At 45.1% G+C, this 20,359-nt stretch overlaps 1 protein-coding gene across 3 annotated transcripts; it reads left to right on the top strand.

Moving 5' to 3' along the window:
• The first annotated feature begins 5,160 nt into the window (after positions 1 to 5,160).
• LOC131918548 (sperm motility kinase Z-like) lies at positions 5,161 to 18,312 on the top strand. 3 transcript variants are annotated; one of them, XM_059272691.1, is made up of 4 exons: positions 5,161 to 5,261; positions 9,951 to 10,019; positions 10,236 to 11,774; positions 17,718 to 18,312. In XM_059272691.1, the coding sequence occupies exon 3, from the start codon at positions 10,250 to 10,252 to the stop codon at positions 11,732 to 11,734; it is 1,485 nt and encodes a 494-aa protein (XP_059128674.1). In that variant the 5' UTR covers positions 5,161 to 5,261; positions 9,951 to 10,019; positions 10,236 to 10,249; the 3' UTR covers positions 11,735 to 11,774; positions 17,718 to 18,312. The 3 variants fall into 3 exon arrangements, with proteins under 3 accessions (XP_059128674.1, XP_059128676.1, XP_059128675.1); XM_059272692.1 differs by lacking the exon at positions 5,161 to 5,261 and adding an exon at positions 7,194 to 9,163; XM_059272693.1 differs by lacking the exon at positions 9,951 to 10,019 and having other exon boundaries at positions 5,176 to 5,261.
• Positions 18,313 to 20,359: the final 2,047 nt, after the last annotated feature.

Below are 20,359 nucleotides of genomic sequence, written 5' to 3'. Positions count from 1 at the left end.
ACCGTGTTCTACAGCAGCCTGATGGTTGTACTGTGGAAATCAAGTGCAATGGAGGGCAGGTGGGGGGAGCCAGTTTTCTCACTAATGGAGCAGAGGGTGGCTACGCTAACCACTGAACCATGAATGCCTCTCACTGCTGGAGGGGAGGTATAAATGAAGGGGAAGAAGTTCAGATGATCCATGGGATGATGCATAAGAACTGCAGACGACATGAACTCATCTGTAGACTGAGAGAGATGGTCATAAAAAGAAATATTTATAGACAGGTATTCTTTACACACATGTATTTTCTTGCTTGGTCAGCTACCAGAGCCTAAACAAAATAGCAATAAGCAAGTATAGCATGATGTATTGGTTTCAAACATTCTCTCACAAAAGGGACCAGGGCTCCTTGATGAAATAGCTACTTTGGGGACACAAAGTGTACAGAAGAAGCCTAGAGCACATTCTATCACAGTGCCATGATGTAAGTGTAAGGGGGGAGGGGAGGGTGAGAGAGAGAAATATCTATGTCAGACCCTCTGAATAGCCAAAGCTTGAACACTCTGAGGAAGGTAATAAACCAGGACTGAATAATCATCCAGAACATAAAATTCTACTGGACATTCTCTCTGAGCCCATATTGGTAAATGATTAGATAAACAGAGATGGTATTTACGTAGAAGCATTCAGAACAATTCATGGGGACCCTCGGGCCCAAGGACAGGGAGTGTGTAAGTTCTTGTTTGAAACACCTGTTCCAGAGTTCCTTCCTCCCAGAGTACAGTCTAGAAAAGGCGGGACGGGGGGTTGGGGGGGGCAGGAAGAGTAACTTCACCCCAACCAGATGCCTACAGCGAACATCCCAGTGGCTGCACTGCTCACCTAACCCAGCGAAAATGAACCTTCCCCTCTGCAGCCCTCCTCCTCAGTACTGACTCAGTCTCAGCATGAGAAAACCCAGATGCATTAGGCACACCACCTGACCAGGGCAGGCCGAAGGGGTCAGTGCCATCAAAAGCAAGGGCCATCTTGGACAGCCACCCTGCAGAGGACCCCCAAGGAGACCTGAAAGTGGGTTGCAGTGTAATGGACAGGATGAAGTACTGAAAGTTAAAGGGCATTCGGGAAAGTCATGAATCTGAACAAAGCATGGTGGATAGTACGGGGTAGGCGTGGGTTCATGAATCCGGGTAAATGTGGCACGTTCAGAAGCTCATGATAGGAGCATGGGTAAGAGGATGTCTCTACAGGCCAGAAACGATTCTAAAATAAAATTCTGGACCAAAAGTGGGGGGAAGACAAGGGAAAGCGGGTGTTAGTCAACATTAGGACAGGGTTGAGGAAACAAAGGCCACAAGCCAAACCCAGGCCACTGGCTGTTTCTGGGGATCAGGATCGGCTGATATTCAGCAATGCCCATTCTTCTACAGACTGTCTGTGGTTGCTTTTCCACTACACTGATAGAGCAGTTACACCAGAGACCGTGAGGCCGCAAACGTTAAAATGCTCATCATCAAGTTGCTCCCAGATGAGGATGAACAACAGAAATGAACATCAAAACATGGGCTCCAACAGGGAGCTCACGCTGGCAATAACAGGGCCCGGGAAAACTTCAGGTATGATGGTCCATGACTGCTCTGGACAGAGGCAGGTCCATCCCTGCGAGTTCCCAGAAGCTTCCTTCTCATTCAGTCATGTTCCTCTTACACTGCACAATACTTCTCAAAGTCAAGACCTAGCAGCATTTTCTTAAATGCTCTGATCTCAGGAGGAAACAAATGTTGTTCTTACACTGCCCAAAGGTGCTGTGAACACATCCCCAGGCTGTTCACCTTTCCCCAGTGGGTTCCTATGCTGAGCAGTCACCTTTTGGGAGGACAGGCTGAAGACCGCCCAGACCCAGGAGTGGAATCGGCCCACTCCACCAAGATAATCCCTCAACTGAAACCAGCAAGGAGTCTCAAGGCCACCAAAGTCAACTAGATGTGATGGCAAAAATGTGGGAGCATCTATGAATGTTTCTTTACTCGTTGAGGGACCACAGAACAAAGCGCTGGTTCCAGTTTGGTGGCATCACTGAGTGAGCGTGTGCTATTCACAGTTGCTCATCCATCTTGAGCTCACTGAGGATCAATCCTGAGGATCAAATTCTAGCACACCACGAAGGGCAGAGCATGATTGTAAAGAGTCCAGGTCCTTGGAAACCTCAGTACATTACTGACTAAGGGCACTGTTCCTGGAGATCTTTTTGTGTGAAATAATGAATTCTGTCATCCTCAATTAAATCATGTTCAAACATTCTGCACGATTCTAATCTAGTTAAAAAAAAAAGAGCTTGATTTTTGACAATTTAAGAAACCAAAACTGTAACAGTGTTATTTATATTATGCTTTTAATATTTAAAATGTATTATAAAATGTATTCTAAATATGATTGTGCCTCTACATTGCAAGAATTATGCATGAGAAATGATTCCTGGTCTCTGGGAATGGAAAGTTACAAATGGAAATACACACTGTAAGGAACAAGGACATAGGTTGTGACAAAGGACCCTCCATGAGCAAAAGTCAGGCAAAACTTATCCTGAAGAAGCAGCAGAACAGATAAACCCTGACCCTGAGCAAAGTACACCCGTGTGCAAGCATAGCATCCTCACTGCAACCTTTTGAGATGGGAGCAGGTATCCTCACCTGATAATGACCAAAACCATAGCAATGAAGTAAAATAACTTGCCAGATCAGACAGTGAAGGTCGGAGCTGGCCCTGCATGAAGCTGGGCACACCCCCGCAAAGTGCTGCTATGCCCCTGGTACAGTGTGCTGCTGTTCTCATGGTACCCACCCTCTACAATCGGCCAGTGCAGACGTGTGATAGAAAGCCTGGTCTCTAGAAACCCAACCAACCAGGGACACAATTCAGTTCTTACCAGCTTCCGTTGGCCATTCATCCTGTTGCTTACCCTAAGAAAAATCTGACGTGGGTACTGGGTATATGGGCAAAAGGTCAGTCTCCACCATGCTCTCCCCCACAAGCATGACCTGAGAACTTCAGATGAATGAAGGTAGCTGACTTTTCTCAGTCAGATCCCCTGCTTGATCCTGGCCAAAGGGAAAGTAGAGCGCTGTTTCCATTTGTCCCACAAGTGATTCTCAGTTCAGAGATCAAAGTCCACAGCAAACAGCAGCCCTTGCCAGCCTAGAAGGCAAAGGGGAGGTGCTGGCAGGGGGGTGGGGTGGGGAATGCAGCACTAGCCACCATTCTCTAGCTGGCAAGTTAACAAGAATTATCTAAATGTTTTCCTAAACACTGATGTGGGGATAAATAATGCTTTTAGTTCCATGTACACGTGACAAACAGGCCTAGAAGAAAATGAGCAGTGACATCTTGTGACAGCGTGAATAAACACCAATTAGGTGAAAATTATGGAAAACTGAAATCATAGTAGACCATAAATCTCGAAAAAACCTCAGCAGGAAGACATGCTCACAGGAACACAGAACTGTGACCATGTGATGTCACCACTACTCAATGTGATCGGCAGACTGATTTGCTCCTAATTCCTGATCAATATTGTGGGAGGCCAGCTCCCACCTTTTAATGGATTCCTATGAGGAGGAGAGAAGAATAAGAAACGTTTAGATAGAAAGATAGCAGAGAGGAGACAACCAGAAACACAGGATAGCTTCAGGAGGACCTGGATCAAAATCCACTGGCCCCTTCTGTCTCTTCAAAAGGGCCTTTTATAACAATGCCAAGGGGCAGGGCAAAAGACTTCCCCCTTGCTAGACCAAAGCCTACCTCATAGGCAAGTGCAGACCCTTCCAAACATGTGGTAACCACGCCCATGATCCGATCATTCCCTTATGCAGCCCTGCTGGGTAAAGCAAGCGCATATCTCACTAGGAAACCTCTGTGGGCCTCCAAACAATCATACACAAATAAAAAACCTAATCCGCAGATACATAGGGAATGGACTTAGAAGAGATAAAATTATGAAAACCTAGGTTGGAGAAAAGATGTTTCTTGCTTGAAACTCTCTTCAAGGCTACAGTCGGCAACAATCGCAGCAGAAAAGTCAGACACACAGTTTGGAAGTGGAGGGTGACTTATGTGTCGGTGTCTGGGCACACTGCATCTTTCCCACAGTTTACTCCCATGGTCTCAAACTCCAGTGACCTGTCCATGTATCCTCAAATCTTGGTTGACCATGCACTCACTGGCCCTTCTGAGGACGCAGGTGAACCCTACACTCAGCAGAAAAGTACTAAAGTACTAAGTACTAAGAACTAACCTCATATTTCCCCACATGGGAATACTTTAAATCCATGCTATGTGCAACCTGAAGCAGAGGATGCAGTGCTGTAGAGCCAACCCCCAAATGACATGTTTATCCCATTGCAGAGGGTCACTCCAAGGACTGCTTAGCCTCACATCTATGAACATGAATGTATAAGCAGCTAACATATCACTCTTTATGAAATAAAGGAAGCTGGGTGCACACACATAGGGACACTTTAAATACTGGCTAAAAAGCCAATCCTTACTGCAATCATGTACTCAATTCAGCATATATATATATATATATATATATATATATATATATATATATATATATATATATATATTTTACTTATAATATTCTGCTTGAGTGAAAAATCCGAGGGTAGTTCAACTACATTATGAAAACAGATTCTCAACAGCAGGTGAATGTCAACCCAAATGTGGCCCCCACGTTGCTTCTGCTTCATGGATTTTTGTCAAATAGCACACACAAAGGCTCTTAAAGACGTAAAGCAGCTGGCAGGCAGAAGAAGCTGAAGGGGGCTGTCCTATCCAGCTCTCACGTGACACTTCTGAGGTCTGCCCTTCCCAGCTTGACCTACTAACTACTTCATGTCAAACTCCGCTGCTGTCCCACAGGCACTGCTAGGTACCAGGCCCTGCCTTCCTCCACAGTCCCTGGCAGCATTCCACATACATTGCTAGCTACCAGGCCCTGCTGTCTGCCCAGCTGCCTCTGCTCCCCAGCTCTTCTGGTCATTTATGTGGGGCTTCAGTAGCAGGGGTGAGGGAGTGGGGACTCAGGAACAGGGTGTCAAGCAGGGCCTGATAACTAGCAGTGTATGTGAAGTCACAATGGGGGTGGGGGAGGGATGGTGTACCTAACAAGAGTCTGAACCTTAACATTTTCTGAGGGAGGGTAGAGGAGTTCAGGAGGATCTGCTATTTTGCATTGTTTTTGTGGGAATGGTGTCCCTCATGGCCTGATTGCTAGGAAGGTAAGTTTAGTAGTCAAGTATCTCTCAGGACCTGAACCCTAGAAGCATATTTGGGGTGCTGGTCAGGTGTCCAGCAGCACCCAAATCTTTAGCGTTATATGTAAAGTAGGGAGTGGGTGGTGTCCAGTAGCGTGTGATAACTAGCACTGTATGTGCAATGAGGCACACTGGGTTTTCCGGCATGGCCTAAAACACAACAGAGTTTTTACAGACATTGAGGGGGCTGGGGGAGTATGTCCTGCAGGACTCGTTCTCTAGCATGATATCTAGAGCAGAAGGAGGGATTCAGTAAGACCTAATTCATAACAGTGTAGGCATGGCTTGAGGGGAGCATCCAACAGAGCCTGGCATCTAGCAGCGGATGTGAAGGAGGTAGCATCAAGCCCTGGTATCTATAAATGTATATGTACTGGGGGTGTGTCCAGCAGGTTGATTGATGCCTTCCAGTGTATTGAGGTTGTCCAGCAAGGCCAGCCACCTATGTGTATTGGTGAAATTATTAAGGCCACTCCACGTAGTTAAAAGGGAGATTTATTTAGTGGCGTAACTTACAAATGAAGGGATAGGTAGGTTGTAGATTCTGTGAAAGACGCAGCGCAGTCCGGCGGTGTTCTCTGGAGAACTCTCCTCTGTCTACCTCTAGTGTCCATGGTCCAAGAAGGAAGAGAGTGTGGTGCATCCCGATCTCGGGTCTTCAGGGCCCTCCCTTCGCCCCGCCTTGTAGGCGTGATAGTTACCAAAGCCTCAGTGGGGGTTGGAACTTCCAGATCAAAGCTGGAATGGCTACCCACTACAACATATGCTGGACATACCCTTTTCTGTGGCTGACCACATATACAGCTAGTTTTCCACTATGTTGGGAAACCCATTCTACCACTCCATATTGACCCAAACCCACAGGAATAAGGGTCCCTATGGCGAGGTATCAAGAAGTACTGGGGATTAGAAAATACAGAAGACAGAAAACTGGAACCAGGAGGTCTTGCATTAGCCAAGCAAGTTTATTAAGTATAGCATCATCTACATTATTTACAGGGGCAAAATGGGGCAAGGATCAGCAGAAAGCTAAATCACACAATGCTGGCAAAGAGAATACAGGACACCTCTCATACACAGATTCCTTAGGACTGATACCACAGCCCTGCAGGGGGAAAAGCCAGATTCCCTGGATCTGAAACCTTAACTCCTTCGAGGCCCTGGCTCCAGCCCCAGTCTGGACTGTGCCAAGTCTGTCCCTGGGCAAGGACACAGAACAATTGCTCTCTTTGTCATCAGGGTCTCTAAGAAAACCTTGTATCAGCCTGGCTCCCAACAGGTTCCTTTTTGGTTTTTTAAGGTCAGATAAGTTATTCCTATTAAGTTTATGTGTGGGCTGTCTGGGGGCAGTGCATTTGGGAGGTTTGGTAATACTATATGTGGGTGGCTTCAGGGGTGGACGTTGGGTGGGTTCTGCTTCCCAGAAGTTGACATGTGCTAGACATGACCTCTCCTTTTGTTGCCTCACATACTCTGATAGTTTTCATGCTATGCTGGATTGTCCTCTTACACTACCCCATATAAAAGTCTAAACATCAGGCCTGGCTAGAAACCTTATCACACACCGTATCACTTACACTGCTAGGAATCAGGTCCTGCTGAAGACCTAATTCTCATAAAACTTGTGAAACATACATTGCACTGTTTCAGGTTCAGTTAAATACTGCTATGTGATCCCACAGTACATATTAGGTATAGGGCCCTGCAAGACAACCGCCAAAGGTTGTCACCTAACATGCCCCTGCTTTTTAATCAAGCTCTTCTGGATACATCCCAATTGCTGTCCCACTATACGCACTCGTGCGCGCGCGCGCACACACACACACGCACATACACACACACACACACACACACACACACACACACACGCCACTCCTATTGCAGGTGCACAAAAAGTACTATGTATTGGGTACCAGTTGGCCACTGCCCTCTATCCCACACAAGATGCCAAGTATTAGGCCATAGAATATAGTAACACCTCCAGCAACACCCAACATACTGTGTTTTCATTAGATCGTGCTGGACAATGCTATCTCTCTAACCCACTGCCCCACATACACTGCTGAACATCACACACTACACAGACATGCTATGTGAGCTGGCCAGGTTCCCCACAGCCAGAGCCCACATGATATCAGGCCTTGCCCAACAACCCCTGCAGCTCTGCGTACACTGCTACAAATCAGGTCCCCTGGGACCCCTCCCAGCCCACATTTTGTGATAGGTACCCAGCAGTGCTGCCTACATCCTACCTACAATGCCTTCAACAAACAGTGGTATTAATCACACCCTGCAATCATATCCTCATACACTTACTGCTATGTATCAGGCTATGTGATCCCACAGTGGACCACTGACCCACACAGCTCCAAATGCACGTTCATAACGTGCCCTGATGAACACAGCCCTGCCACTTGGCCGGACATATTACTGATTATTTGTTCCCACTGCTCTCACCTGACCTCCCATGCACTACTAGATTTCAGGTCTGGTTAGACTCACCCCTACCACACCGTCCATGTCACTCATACAGTGGCCGCATTAGTGACTGCTCACCAGCCCCCTGCATTGCCTCACACATGATGAGGTATCAGGCCTTGTAGGACAGCACCCATGCCCCACCTAAACTTCTAGATACCAGCCCATTTAGGAACCCTCTCCTTCCCCCATAAAGTACCAGCATCAGGCACTGTTAGACTCACCCTCCACTCCTATAGCTTTCCAGTCTACAAGGCAAGTCTACACACCATGATGATCATTCCTATTTGCCCAGAGAAAACTCTAGGGTCAGGTTCAAACAGACAGTAATCCTGGGTCTCTGCCCACAAGTACTACTGTGTATCAGACGCTGTGCCCTTCATATACAGTGCTGGATAGAAGACCATGAGCACCCCATGCCCCACAAATAACACCATGCAGAGCTAAGCATCAGCCCAAGCGATACACAACATCTCCCTTAATGTGAAACATCAAGTCTTGCTGCTCTCCCTAGACTGACTGCTACATATCAGACTTGCTGGACAGCCCCATACTTCACACACACACACACACACACACACACACACACACACACACACACAATCAGTGACTGAGAGAGTAGACATCGAACCCAGTAGAAGAAATCCAGCTAGCATGTAAGCATTTATTTCTCTCTGCTCTTGACTGTAGATGCAATGGGACTAATTGTTTGAGGTTCCTGCCTTGATTTCCCCACAACGATGGACTATAACCAGGAATTGTACACCGAAATAAACTAGCTTCTCTGCCGTGTTGCTTTTTTGTCAGGGTATTTTATCACCACAACAGGAATGGCACCAGAACACCATCCCATGCCTGGCTCCTCTACACTGCTGGGAATCTGCATGTGGCCCTGAGTGTGGGGGCGGTGGGGTGTTTAGCAGTTCTGATAGCAGTGTGGGGGTGGGGGTCCTCCAGCCATGGTGCCCAGCTTCAATCTCTAAAGCCTAATGATGCTCTGCAGAGCCCACCCGAGCCAGAAGTTTCTAAGTCCTTTCAGTTTCTGTGAGTTTTGCACAGCCATGACCTGCACATGTCCTACTGTGACCTCACGATGAGCCATTGTGAGAGTCCACCCAGTGGATATAATGGTGCGGCCTGGCCTGGTTTCTGTGGGTCTAAGAGGCAGGGTGGAGTTTTAGCCTGTGTGATTTACTAATCTCTAGTGAGGTTGTGTGCAGTGTGTGTGTGTGTGACTGTGTGTAGGTGTGTGTGCTCTGTGTGTGTGTGACTGTGTGCCGTGTGTGTATATACATCCTTGTGTACGTGTGAGTGTGTGTGAGTTCATCGGTCGGCCTTGTACAGCTACTGGTGAAGGCCAGAGCTCCACCATCAGTGACTTCCTAAAGGTAGGGTGTCAGCCTTAATTTCCAAAGCGGTCATTTGCTGGCCTGTGTTTCTCCACTTAAGCTAGGCTGGCTGCCCAGGAGCCTCTGGGATCTGCCTCTGTCACCTGTGTGCTGAGGTGAAAGCTGGTGACACCAGGCCTGTTTTGTGTGGGTGATTCTTTGTTCTCATTGTTGTGGTGGGGAGTGATCTTTTACATCTAACTCAGGACCTCATGCTTGCAAGGGAAATTCTTTACTGAACGAGGCCTCTCTCGAGCTCCTGGACACTTGGTTTTCTGTTTTTAGTTCTATTTATTTTTCTGCTTATAATCTTATTTTTCTGTGGTGTTTAATAGTTGTGTTTGAAGCTTTTTTTTTTTTTTGCTTGTTTTCTGACTTGAATTTTTGTTACACATTTTTAATTTTTTATTTTCTTTTTTAATTTTAACATCCTTTAGTCTTTTACTTTTTAAATTTTTTAAATTTTTAAAACTTTAAAAATAGTATTGATCATTAGTAGTGTTCTTGATCTTTGGAGTTTATACCTATTTGGCTTGTGGTTGGTTTTGATTTTCTAATTCTTGTTTGGTGTTCTTTTTATTTTGCCTGTCTGCCTCCATTTACTTCATGGACTTTTGGGTGTTTCTGTTTTGATTTATTCAGGCGTCTCGGCTTTCCTTGGGTTTCTTTGATTGGTATTGTGTGTAGCTGGTCTGGTTTTGGCTATTGGTTTTAAAATTTTGTTTTCTTTTGTGTATTTATTTACTCACTCATTCTTGTTCCATGCATTTCTTTCCCTATCCCCCAGTTCCTGCTGAAGTTTTTCGAGTAGCATCCAGAACATTCCTGAGCTGGGATCCTTCCACTTTAGTGGATGGTGAGTTAGGTCTTGGTTTGGGTGTCGAGTTGGGTTTTTTTTTTTTTGTCTGTGTGTGTCATTGGTGCTAGAGTTGAAAGCTACTTGTTGGTGGGGTTTACACTTTGTCCTTTGTTTTGACTTTCTTGCCCAGGATTTTGTGACTTTCATTCCACATGTCTCTGTACATTCCCTTATATCTCCTGTCTCCCTCCCCTCCTCTTCTCTTTGACGCAGCATCACTACCAACCATGTCCAGTGATACGGAGGAGGAGTCCTCAGAGCCCAGCACCGTGCCCAGCGTCTTTGGTGAAGAGGTGTTCACCAGGCAGTACACCATCCTGAAGGCCTTAGGCCAGGGTGGCAGTGCAAAGGTCATGCTGGCCCTGCATCGTCTCACAGGCGCCACAGTCGCTGTGAAAGCTCTGGTGAAGGAGGAGAAGTGGTGTGAGCCGCCAGTGTCTGAAGTCGACATCATGAGGATGCTCAGACATCCTAACATTGTTTCCCTCCTGCAGGTGATAGAAACAGAGTGGAACATTTATTTAATTATGGAAGTGGCTGAGGGAGAACAGCTATTTAATCGCATCCGGAAGTCTGGATGCCTGAAGGAAGATGAGGCTAGAAACATATTAGTTCAGCTGTTGAGCGCCATAGGCTATTGCCATGATGAAGGCATCGCTCATAGAGACCTAAAGCCTGACAATGTCATAGTGGATGAGCACGGAATGGTGAAAATTATTGACTTTGGCCTAGGTGTCAGATTCAGGCCTGGGCAAAAGCTGAAAAAGCCATGTGGCACCTTCCAGTTCATTCCTCCTGAAGTCTTCCTGGGCTTCCCTTATGATGGCCCCAAAGCAGATGTCTGGACCTTGGGGGTCCTCTTATATTATATGGTGACAGGGATTGTCCCATTTACAGGGGCCACCTTGTTAGAACTCAGGGAACAAGTTCTGCATGGGAGGTATGACATCCCCTATCAGCTTTCCAAAGACTTAAGGAGCATGATCAGCCTATTACTAACAGTGAATTCGAGGCAGAGGCCAACTGTGCGGGACCTCATGCGTCACCCATGGCTTCAGAAAGGGGGAAAGACGTTTACAATTCATTGCAATGGAGACACCAGCTGTCCAGACCTTGAAATTATGGCAGCCATGCAAAACATTGGGTTTGACGCCCAGGATATAAGACAATCTTTAAAACACAGGAAGTTCAATGAAACCATGGCTGTATACCACCTACTGAGGTATCAGGCATGCCAGGACCATGACAGTAATGTCCACACAAAGGTAATCAACCCAGGGGCAACACCTTTCCCTTCTGTTGAAGACCCTGACATGTTTTCCCTGCCCCTCAGGAGAAGGGCCAGTGAACCTTCTCTTCGGACATTAGTCTCACCCACAAAAAACCCTGATCAGAGTCAAAGGAAGGAGATGGATGACCCTGACCTGCCCGAGAAGACACCCAATCTGGGCAGAAGTCACAAGCGCTCTATGACTGCGCCGTGTATTTACTTACCAAGAAACATTGTGATTGATGTGGAAGACACCAGCTTCTCCAGTAGCTCCCAGTCAGAAAAGGCCTCAAGTGGCCCGGAACAGAGCAGAACCTCAAGCTCCCCGCAGCCCAGGGGCTGGGCAGGATGGAAGAAGAGGATTCGGACATGCATCCTCAGACTATTCTGCTGCATGTCATCCCACAAAAGGTGTCCAAGGAAGGTGTACCCTCTAAAGTGAGGGGACACTGAGATGACAAGAAGTATGAGGCATGATCCAGGTACATTTTGCTTTAATCTATGCTTTTGCTCATGGCCTTGTGTAGAGACAACCATTTTTAGTTTCTTGGTGTGCAATGAGTTGGGAGGTTCTATGTAGCCAGAAGTTTTCTCTGGTCCTGGCCAGCCCCGCAGTCCCACAGCCACTCATAAAATAATCACTCGGAAGCTTAATATTGTTTACAAACTTTATGACCTATGGCAGGCCTCTTACTAGCTAGCTCTTATCTCTTAAACTAATCCATTTCTATTAATCTATGTTTTGCCATGTGTTCTGTGGCTTACTGGTCTGCTGGCATGTTGTTCCTTGGCCAGCAGGCTGGTGTCTCTCAAGACTCCACCTTTCTTTTTCCTGTCTCTCTCCTTGGATTTCCCACCTGCCTCTAAGCTGCCTTGCCATAGGCCAAAGCAGCTTATTTATTAACCAATGGGAACAACATATATTCACAGAGTACAGAAAGACATACCCCAGCATTTCCCCTTTTCTATCTAATCAAAAAGGAAGGTTTTAGCTTTAATATAGTAAAATTATATATAACAAACCATTATCAAGCAAGAATTACAGTCATAATATCTAGTCTATTTGTGTTTGGCAAAATTCTATCTAGCCTATATTTGTGAGTCTAAAGTTTCATATCTAATTTATCTTTTATCATAACTAAGGAAAATTATAACTATTTAGTCTTCAACTACATCAAAGACCCCAGAATAGTATAATATTACCTAAGTAAACAGGAAGTGCATTGTAATCAACTTCTAAAAAACTAGAATGACAGAGACAACTGGCTGCCTGGACAGTCGCCCAAAGTTCCTCTGTAATATCGGGGCATCCATCTTCAGCCTATAGGTCTAGAGCTTTTTCAGTTGCTTCTCTCTGTATCCTGCAGAATGTCTGGTAGTCTCCTCTGCAATGCAGGAACCTGAAAGACCATCTTGTCTTGTTTTGGCAGAAATCAGTAGTCATTTTCCCATGGGTCCTGCATGTCCAGTTTGATACAACCTTTTGTCAAGCAGTATAGGCAAGAACAGTTTCTTGCCCAAATGGCTAGCTTTTGCCATAAGGAAAGCAAACTCCACATGGGGTTTCTTCGATGGCCGTCATCTTCTTTGAAGTAAATTGATGCTGCCAGGAGCAGACTTGTCTCACTGTCCAGAAAGTCTAAGTTTTTTAAAACAATTTAAATGCCACATTCTCTAAGTCTTTGAAGTGTTTGAAGATTACCTACCTAATTGAAATATATCTATGTATACCTAGAAAACTTAACTATCATGACTATAAATTTGATTATCATAGATGACTAATTATTAATCTGTATTTTTTAATTATATTTTACATTTTTAAATGAATTGCATAAACATAATTCCTAAAATAAGAATAGAAATATATATATATAGTATAACAAAATTAACTTTAAATTTGTATCAGTAAACCAAAATCCATAGCAATGTAAAACATTTTAAATAAGTTGTTGCTCTTTAATAGTAGATTCAATAATCTACACTGCTATCTTATCATATCTATATCCTCATTTTTTCTTTAAAAAGAGATTGCCTTTTTAATCAACCTCCTTTGAATAAAGTAAAGAAAAAATAAAATGAAAATAAACATTTATAAACAATATTTTGGGAATTTGGGCATAGCTTCTCATACTACTTCCTGCTGGTTGGGGGCACAGTTAGTCTTATGGGGACACAAAGATAATTTTAGGATTATGGTCAAGTCCTGACTGGAGTAGTCTGCGAGGCTGTATTCTCTGAGCCAGTTGCCTTGAAGCTGTTCTGGATGTTGGATCATCTGGAGACTTCTTAGAGGGTCTTGGCTGGTCAAACCATATTAACCTGGAAGAAACCCACAGCTTCTCATCTTCTGTGGAAAGAAAAGCAGAACCTCTATTCCAAAGCAATGTATGCTTGGACATAAATTTTGAAGTCAAGATACTTTTAAAATCTATATATTGGTTTAACTCAGCAACCTTTACAATCAAATATCTTTCTGCAGTTAAAAAATCCCAAAGACAATATAATCCAGACTCTTATGTGTGATTTCCATCTTTACATGGCTTAACTTTCATATTATTCTTATTGTCTCTTTAAAAACTTTATTTTATAAAAATTTTATTTCTTTATATAATTGCATATACTCCTTTTCCTCTCTCTCTTCCAAGCCTACATACAATTCTGCACACAGTGTTGACCGTTTAGAGTTTTATTCCATCTGAATCTGTCTTGTTATAAATGTACAGTCCTTCTCTAACCAGGAGAGATTTTAAACTGTTAAAGCTGTGTGGCTAGAATAAAAGCTGCATCCCTGGCTTCTGACTTCGCCCTCCTCAGCTTCCCAGCGTGGTGGTGGTGGTATGTTTACCGCCAGCTCTGGGAGCCGTGTGTATTAACAGCTCTCGGAAGCAGTGGGTCTATGCCTCCATCAAAGCAGCGTGTAGCCCAGAAACCATTTTTTTTTTTTTTTGGTCTGTACTAGCAAAAGCTGTATCCACCACACACCACGTTGCATGGCGCTTGGAGCCGCCACTGGGTACTGCAACTGGAATCCACCACGCCACTTAGCTCCTGGTGGCTGGCAGCCAGCTCCACCTTTCAGGCAGCTGTCAGGAAATGAGTCTGTGCTGCTGCTGGCATGAATCTGTGAGACTAGGAAGCCCAGTGTGACTCCATTTCTGTGTGTTCAGAATCTTTAAGCTTTCTTAGGTCTATATGGCTCAATGCCTAACAGTGAGTGCCAAATATAGCCAGAAGGTTTCTCTGGTCCTGGCTAGCCACCACCCCCTCTCTGTAGTCCTGCAGCTGCTTATAAAATAATCACTCAGAGCCGGGCGGTGGTGGCGCACGCCTTTAATCCCAGCACTCGGGAGGCAGAGCCAGGTGGATCTCTGTGAGTTCCAGGCCAGCCTGGGCTACCAAGTGAGTTCCAGGAAAGGCGCAAAGCTACACAGAGAAACCCTGTCTCGAAAAACCAAAAAAAAAAAAAAAAAAAAATCACTCAGAGGCTTAATGTTATTTACAAACTCTACGGTCTATGGCAGGCCTCTTGCTAGCTAGCTCTTATATATTAAATTAACCCATTTCTATTAATCTCTGTTTTGCCACATGTTCTGTGGCTTACTGGTCTACTGGCATGTTGTTCCTTGGGCTGCAGGCTGGCATCTCTCCAGACTCCTCCTTTCCCTTTTCTGTCTCTCTCCATGGTTTTTGACCTGCATCTAAGCTGCCTTGCCATAGGCCAAAGCAGCTTATTTATTAACCAATGGGAACAACATATATTCACAGAGTACAGAAAAACATCTAGATACTGTGTGATGTGGGCTCCCCTAACATCAAAAACAACTAAAATTCTTTCTTACTCCAAGAGGGAAGAACCAGGACTCAGTCACAATCAAATCAAAACCAATGTCTCGTGTAAATCAGATGCTGTGGCTCAGTATCCAAAGCCCAGGACTCAGGCTCCTCTGGGTTCCACTCCTCCTCTGTGTTCCTGTGATGTGGTGTCTGCAGCACACACGTCCTGTCTTGTCAGGTCAGCCTGATTAAAGCCACACCCATCACTATTCTTGTTGGTCATCCCACAGTCCTGTCTTCTCCACAATGCTGGGGTCTGCTCTGCAAGGAGGCTACATCTTCAACTATGGCCTCTCACAGCTGTTCTCCACAGCCCTTTGACCCTTCAGCTTTCATGCATCCAACACCAGGACCACATGGGAAATTCTGACACATTATCCATCCTGGCTGCCAGCATGAGATGCAGCCTTTGCCAGCCCTGGACCACAGCTTCTATGTGATGACGCTGAGGAAATACTTTTCAGGAGATCTTGGCTCCATGATGCCTGTGTCTTCTTAATCTTCACTGATGTCTCAGCCGAAGCTAAGTTGCATCAATTGTCCCAACTAAGTAAGGTTTCTCCTTAATTATTCTGATCAAACCATTTTAATCAAAGCTGATTCTCCAGTCTCTGCTGACCAGAAACCATAGGTTATTAGTTCAAAATATAGACTAAATGGCTAATATAGCATCTACTTCTCTCTCAAACATCACCATCCAGGCCTCCATTCTATGCATTTCTCTCATCCTTCTCTGCCATCCCTCACAAGACAGCCCATTAAGCTTTGAGAACAGAGGCTCAGTGCAGGCTTTCAAACACTTCCACAATCCTCCCCGTGCCAGCATGGTCACCTCTATCACAGCAAAAACCCCACAATCATGGTGCAATTTTCTGTCTTAATTTGCTTTCTGTTGCTGTGATTTAATACTGACCAAAGGTAATGTTGTCGGGGCACAGGGTTTATTTGGCTTTCATGTCCCAATCACAGTCCGTCATTACGGAAACCCAAGGTTGGAACTCAGAGAAGGAACCTATGGGCAGGAATTGAAGCAGAGACCATGGAAGAATATGTTTTCCTGGCATGATCCCCATTATCATGTACTGCTTTCTGCCTTATACCCCCAGGACAACCTGTCCAGTGATGATGCCTCCTACAGAGGCTGTGTCCTCTAAATCCATCATTAATCAACAAAATGCCCCCACAGACTTGCCTACAGGCTCTCTGATGGAGGAGTTTCCTCAACAGAGTCTCCCTCTTTCTAGATGACCCTAGCTTATGTCAAGTTATCAAAACCCTAAATAGCACAGCCTGAAGTGTAGTCCCTTAAACTTCAGAATGAAGCATAGTTGTTTCAATGTGTCTTAAGCCCTGTTTGAGCATGGGCTGGTCCATCCCAGACAAAGGGAAAAATAAGAGCAAAACAGCCCAAGAGTAAAAATACTGTTTCTGAGAACAGCTAGCAGGTCCACTGCCATTGCCAACAGATTTGACTGTCATTTGTCCCATGATGTAAACATGCCTGTAGTGGGAATGAAAAGCCAGAATTTTCACCAGGGAAGCTCAAGTGAAAGCTGAATTGGAACCCAAGGTGGCAACCTCAAAGGTTGTCCCCTTATGACATTAACCTGATGCTTGCGTGCCCCCTGATTTGATCCTGATTAGATCTTGTCACATTTTGATTATTCTCTCAATTGGGATACCCCAATCATCTGGTTGATGTTTGTCAACCTCCAATGTGATGTGTCTTTTCTATCTACTCTTCTATAATGTCATTTCAAGCCTTTACTTAGATTTGAAATCCTCATTCCAAACCCAAAGCACAGTGATTGTAGGCCATTATGCAGGATGTACAAAACCATCTTTCTTGTGAAGAACCAAAAAGGTGAACTAGAATTAAAGCGTAGAATGATGTTTATCACAGAATGAGAATGGAGGAAGGTGGGGCTGTGACTGAGGCCCTGGGTATGATTGTGATGGATTTCGTAGTGGGAGCAAAGAGAGATGTGATGAGAAGGTGACAAAGAACTAACTTTCAGACAGGAGGAACCAGCTTGGAGAGCAATGCATTGCAGGGTGTTCACAGTCATTAAGAGTCTCTGTCTTGAGCCTCCTTGCACTTAAAGCGGCCAGACACAGGACACTGAGCTCCACGATTCTGTAGTCACTGTGTCGTTCTCCTTACGTGGACACACACAGCTGCAAGAGAAGGGGTGTGGGAAATCCTGCCTGCTATGTGCTCATCGTTCCTGGTCTCGAATATTCCTTTGTCTAGGAGGGAGGTAACACATAGTGGAGATTTCTACATGGGAGTACTCCTGCCATCTGGGAGTCTCTCGGGGAATTCCAGCTGATGAGAGAAGGGCCATTGATGCAAAATAAACAGCTGGAAATAAACAGCATCAACTAGAACAAAAGGAACAATCCTGGCTGCCAGACCAGGATACAGGCAAATCCTCAACTGTAATCTGGGGACACAGTCCCCCATCCCTCCTGTCCAGCTTCCTCTTCCACATAGAAGGGACAGAGGGGACAGACAGCATCTCTGCTGGAAACCACCCCATCACTCCAGTTTTAGCAGCCTTTGACTTGCTCTTCTCTGGGTTTGACAGGCTTTCTTCTGACTGGCCTCTCCATCTCAGCACATGCAGAAGCCCAACCAAGCAGCATGGAAGTCTGTGTTTTCCCAGTCTGCCTCTCATGTGGCTCCTGTTTCTGGCTGATGTCCCAGTACCCAGGCGACCTGACATCAGAGGAAGACTGGAGAGTTCACAGTTGGACACACTGCCCTGCTTGTCAGAAAAGAAAGAGGAGGGAGGCTGGTGCTGCCCTCAAGACTTTCCAGAAATGGACCACCCCAGACTTGATGCTCCAGCTCGGGCTGGGAGCTCATTCCTGCTCCATCCACTAAAACTCAACCTGCAGCTACAACAGAGGGGCTAGCTCCTGTGGAGGGGATTACCTACAGTTCCGCCCTCTGAGACCTGCTGCTTCTGGAAACTGCTCTCCACAGAGGACTGCTCTTCACTGGTTTTGGGGGCCTCTGAAAGATGACAGCTGCAACTCTCCCAGTCTCTCTTGAATGGCATCCTGCTGCCACCGAGAGTGTCAGAGTTTCTACTTTCTGCGTTGTATTTCTTTTGTGTGTGTGTATATGTCTAGTTGCTCCTGTGTTGGAAATAAAACTCTCTCTTTTGTCTCCCTTCACTATCTGTCCATTCCAATCTTTGAGGGAAGGCAGCCAGCTAAGATAAGTAGAACTGTGTCACAGTCAGCATGGAGTCCAGCCAGTGGTACCTCAGTAAGCAGGGACTTTAGTTTCCAGTCAGTAGGAACTCCAGCCAATAGGGATGCCAGTCAGTGGGAACTCCAGCCAATAGGGATGCAAGTCAGTAGGAACTCCAGCCAATAGGTATGCCAGTCAGTGGGAACCCTAGTCACAGGCAATTCCATTCAGCAGGGACTCCTGTATTCCAGGGAGCTGGGTCCCAGTCAGCAGTGTTTTTAGTTTTGGGGTCTCCAGTGAGTGGTCCATTCATTCATTGAGGATACCAGTTGGAGAGAACTCTAGTTATCTTTGAGTCCAGCTAGAGGGGACCACAAGCCATCAGGGCCCCGGTTCAGCAGGTCCTCCTGTCGATAGAGACCTGAATCAGCCAGAATGGCTGTCAGAGCAGATGCCAGTCAGAGAGGATTCCATCCTCTGGGCCTTCAGTCGATGACATTGGCCTTTCCAAGTATCTCTTTTATGGGTAGATATTAGAAGTCTGCCTGAAGCTTCTGGAGATAGAAGCTGTTGTACCTGCTGGGTCACACCTAACTGCTGTCCCTGGAACTCCTCATCCAGGCCTTCTGTGGGCTTCACAGTGCCAGGAGATAAGAGGGTAACACAGTGGAGCGGGGTGTCTCCTGAGTTTTTCACAGAATTTGAATAAAATTGATGTTCATAAATCCCCATGGCATCTTTTTGGCATCTCCCTTGTACAGCATCAAGGTGTGCAGCCACTCCTTTAGCGGTGGGCAGTTAGAGTTATGCTGAGAATTAGCCAATAGCCTGAGGACAAGGGACTTTGAAGAGTTATTAAAGTCCCTCTAACACTGCCCAGAAGTCCCACCTATACTTCCTCCCTCACTGTTGGCAGTTCCGCTTTTCATTAGACCAATCAGGTGCCTTAGGCAGGCAAGGTAAAAGAGAAACACATCTTTACATAATAAAACAAATGCAACACATCTTTACATAGTTAAACAAATATTCTGCAATACCAACAAATGCAACATATCTTTACATAGTTAAATAAATGCAACACATCTTTACATAGTTAGACAAATGCAAGACATCTTTACATAGTTAAACAATTATTCTGCAACATTGCAACGCACCTCTACATAGTTAAACAAATGCAACACATCTTTACATAGTTAAACAAATACTCCACAGCAATGGAAAAAGTGATGTGTGCCTTTATTTTCTCTGGCTGCTCTAAGAGATTAAGAGTAGAAGTTGGAAAATCAATTAGGAAACTCACCTAGTTAGGAAAGGATTATGGCTTACATTAAAATAGAGATAATGAACTTGGGAGAGCTGCATGGATTTGAAGCTGTTCTTTGCAGGCGGCAGCTAGGTTCTTGAGGGTTGGATGTAGGATGAGTACATTGAAAATAATCCTTCACATGTTGCTAGATGTTGGGACCATATAGCTGTATGTAGAAGGCAGAGAAGAGGATGACAGAATTGATTTTGCAAAAAGGTCAAGTGTGGACTGTTTCAAACTTGAAACACATGTGATTCGTTTCATTCGATGAAGCTTAGAAGGGATGTCCGGACAGGTTACAAACTTGTAAGTTTCTAGTATCAGAGGACTGCAGATAGTTGAGACAACTCAAAGAGGTTGTGGACAGAGGGCAGAAGGGTGGGGCCAGGCTCCAGTGAACCCCGCTAGGTTTCAGAACTGTGATGCCAGGGAAGAGACTTGCAAAAAAGTAGGAAGAAAATAGAAGAATGGAGCTTGCCAGAAGCCAAAAGACTGTTTTGAGCAGGGCTCTTTAAAGTTTTTTCATTTAACAATCCTTTTTGCTCAAGAAATTTTTATATGACCCAGGGTATACGTGGATATGTAAAATATACACAAATCAGATATTTACTGATGATAAATTATAATGAAGTTATTTTAAAACAATTCTTTGCTATATATAAAATTTACCATTTGTTGAAGACAAGCAAATTTGTGTATTGATAAGATGGATACACTTGCTT

This window comes from Peromyscus eremicus, chromosome 8b, assembly GCF_949786415.1.
Source record: "Peromyscus eremicus chromosome 8b, PerEre_H2_v1, whole genome shotgun sequence".
In the NCBI taxonomy this organism is placed as follows: Eukaryota; Metazoa; Chordata; class Mammalia; order Rodentia; family Cricetidae; genus Peromyscus; species Peromyscus eremicus.
Note: the sequence above shows the minus strand (reverse complement) of the source record. Positions and strands in the feature narration are given on the sequence as shown.

Excerpts from the sequence above, each read along its gene's own strand:
- LOC131918548 (XM_059272691.1), top strand. The coding sequence starts at position 10,250 with ATGTCCAGTGATACGGAGGAGGAGTCCTCAGAGCCCAGCACCGTGCCC.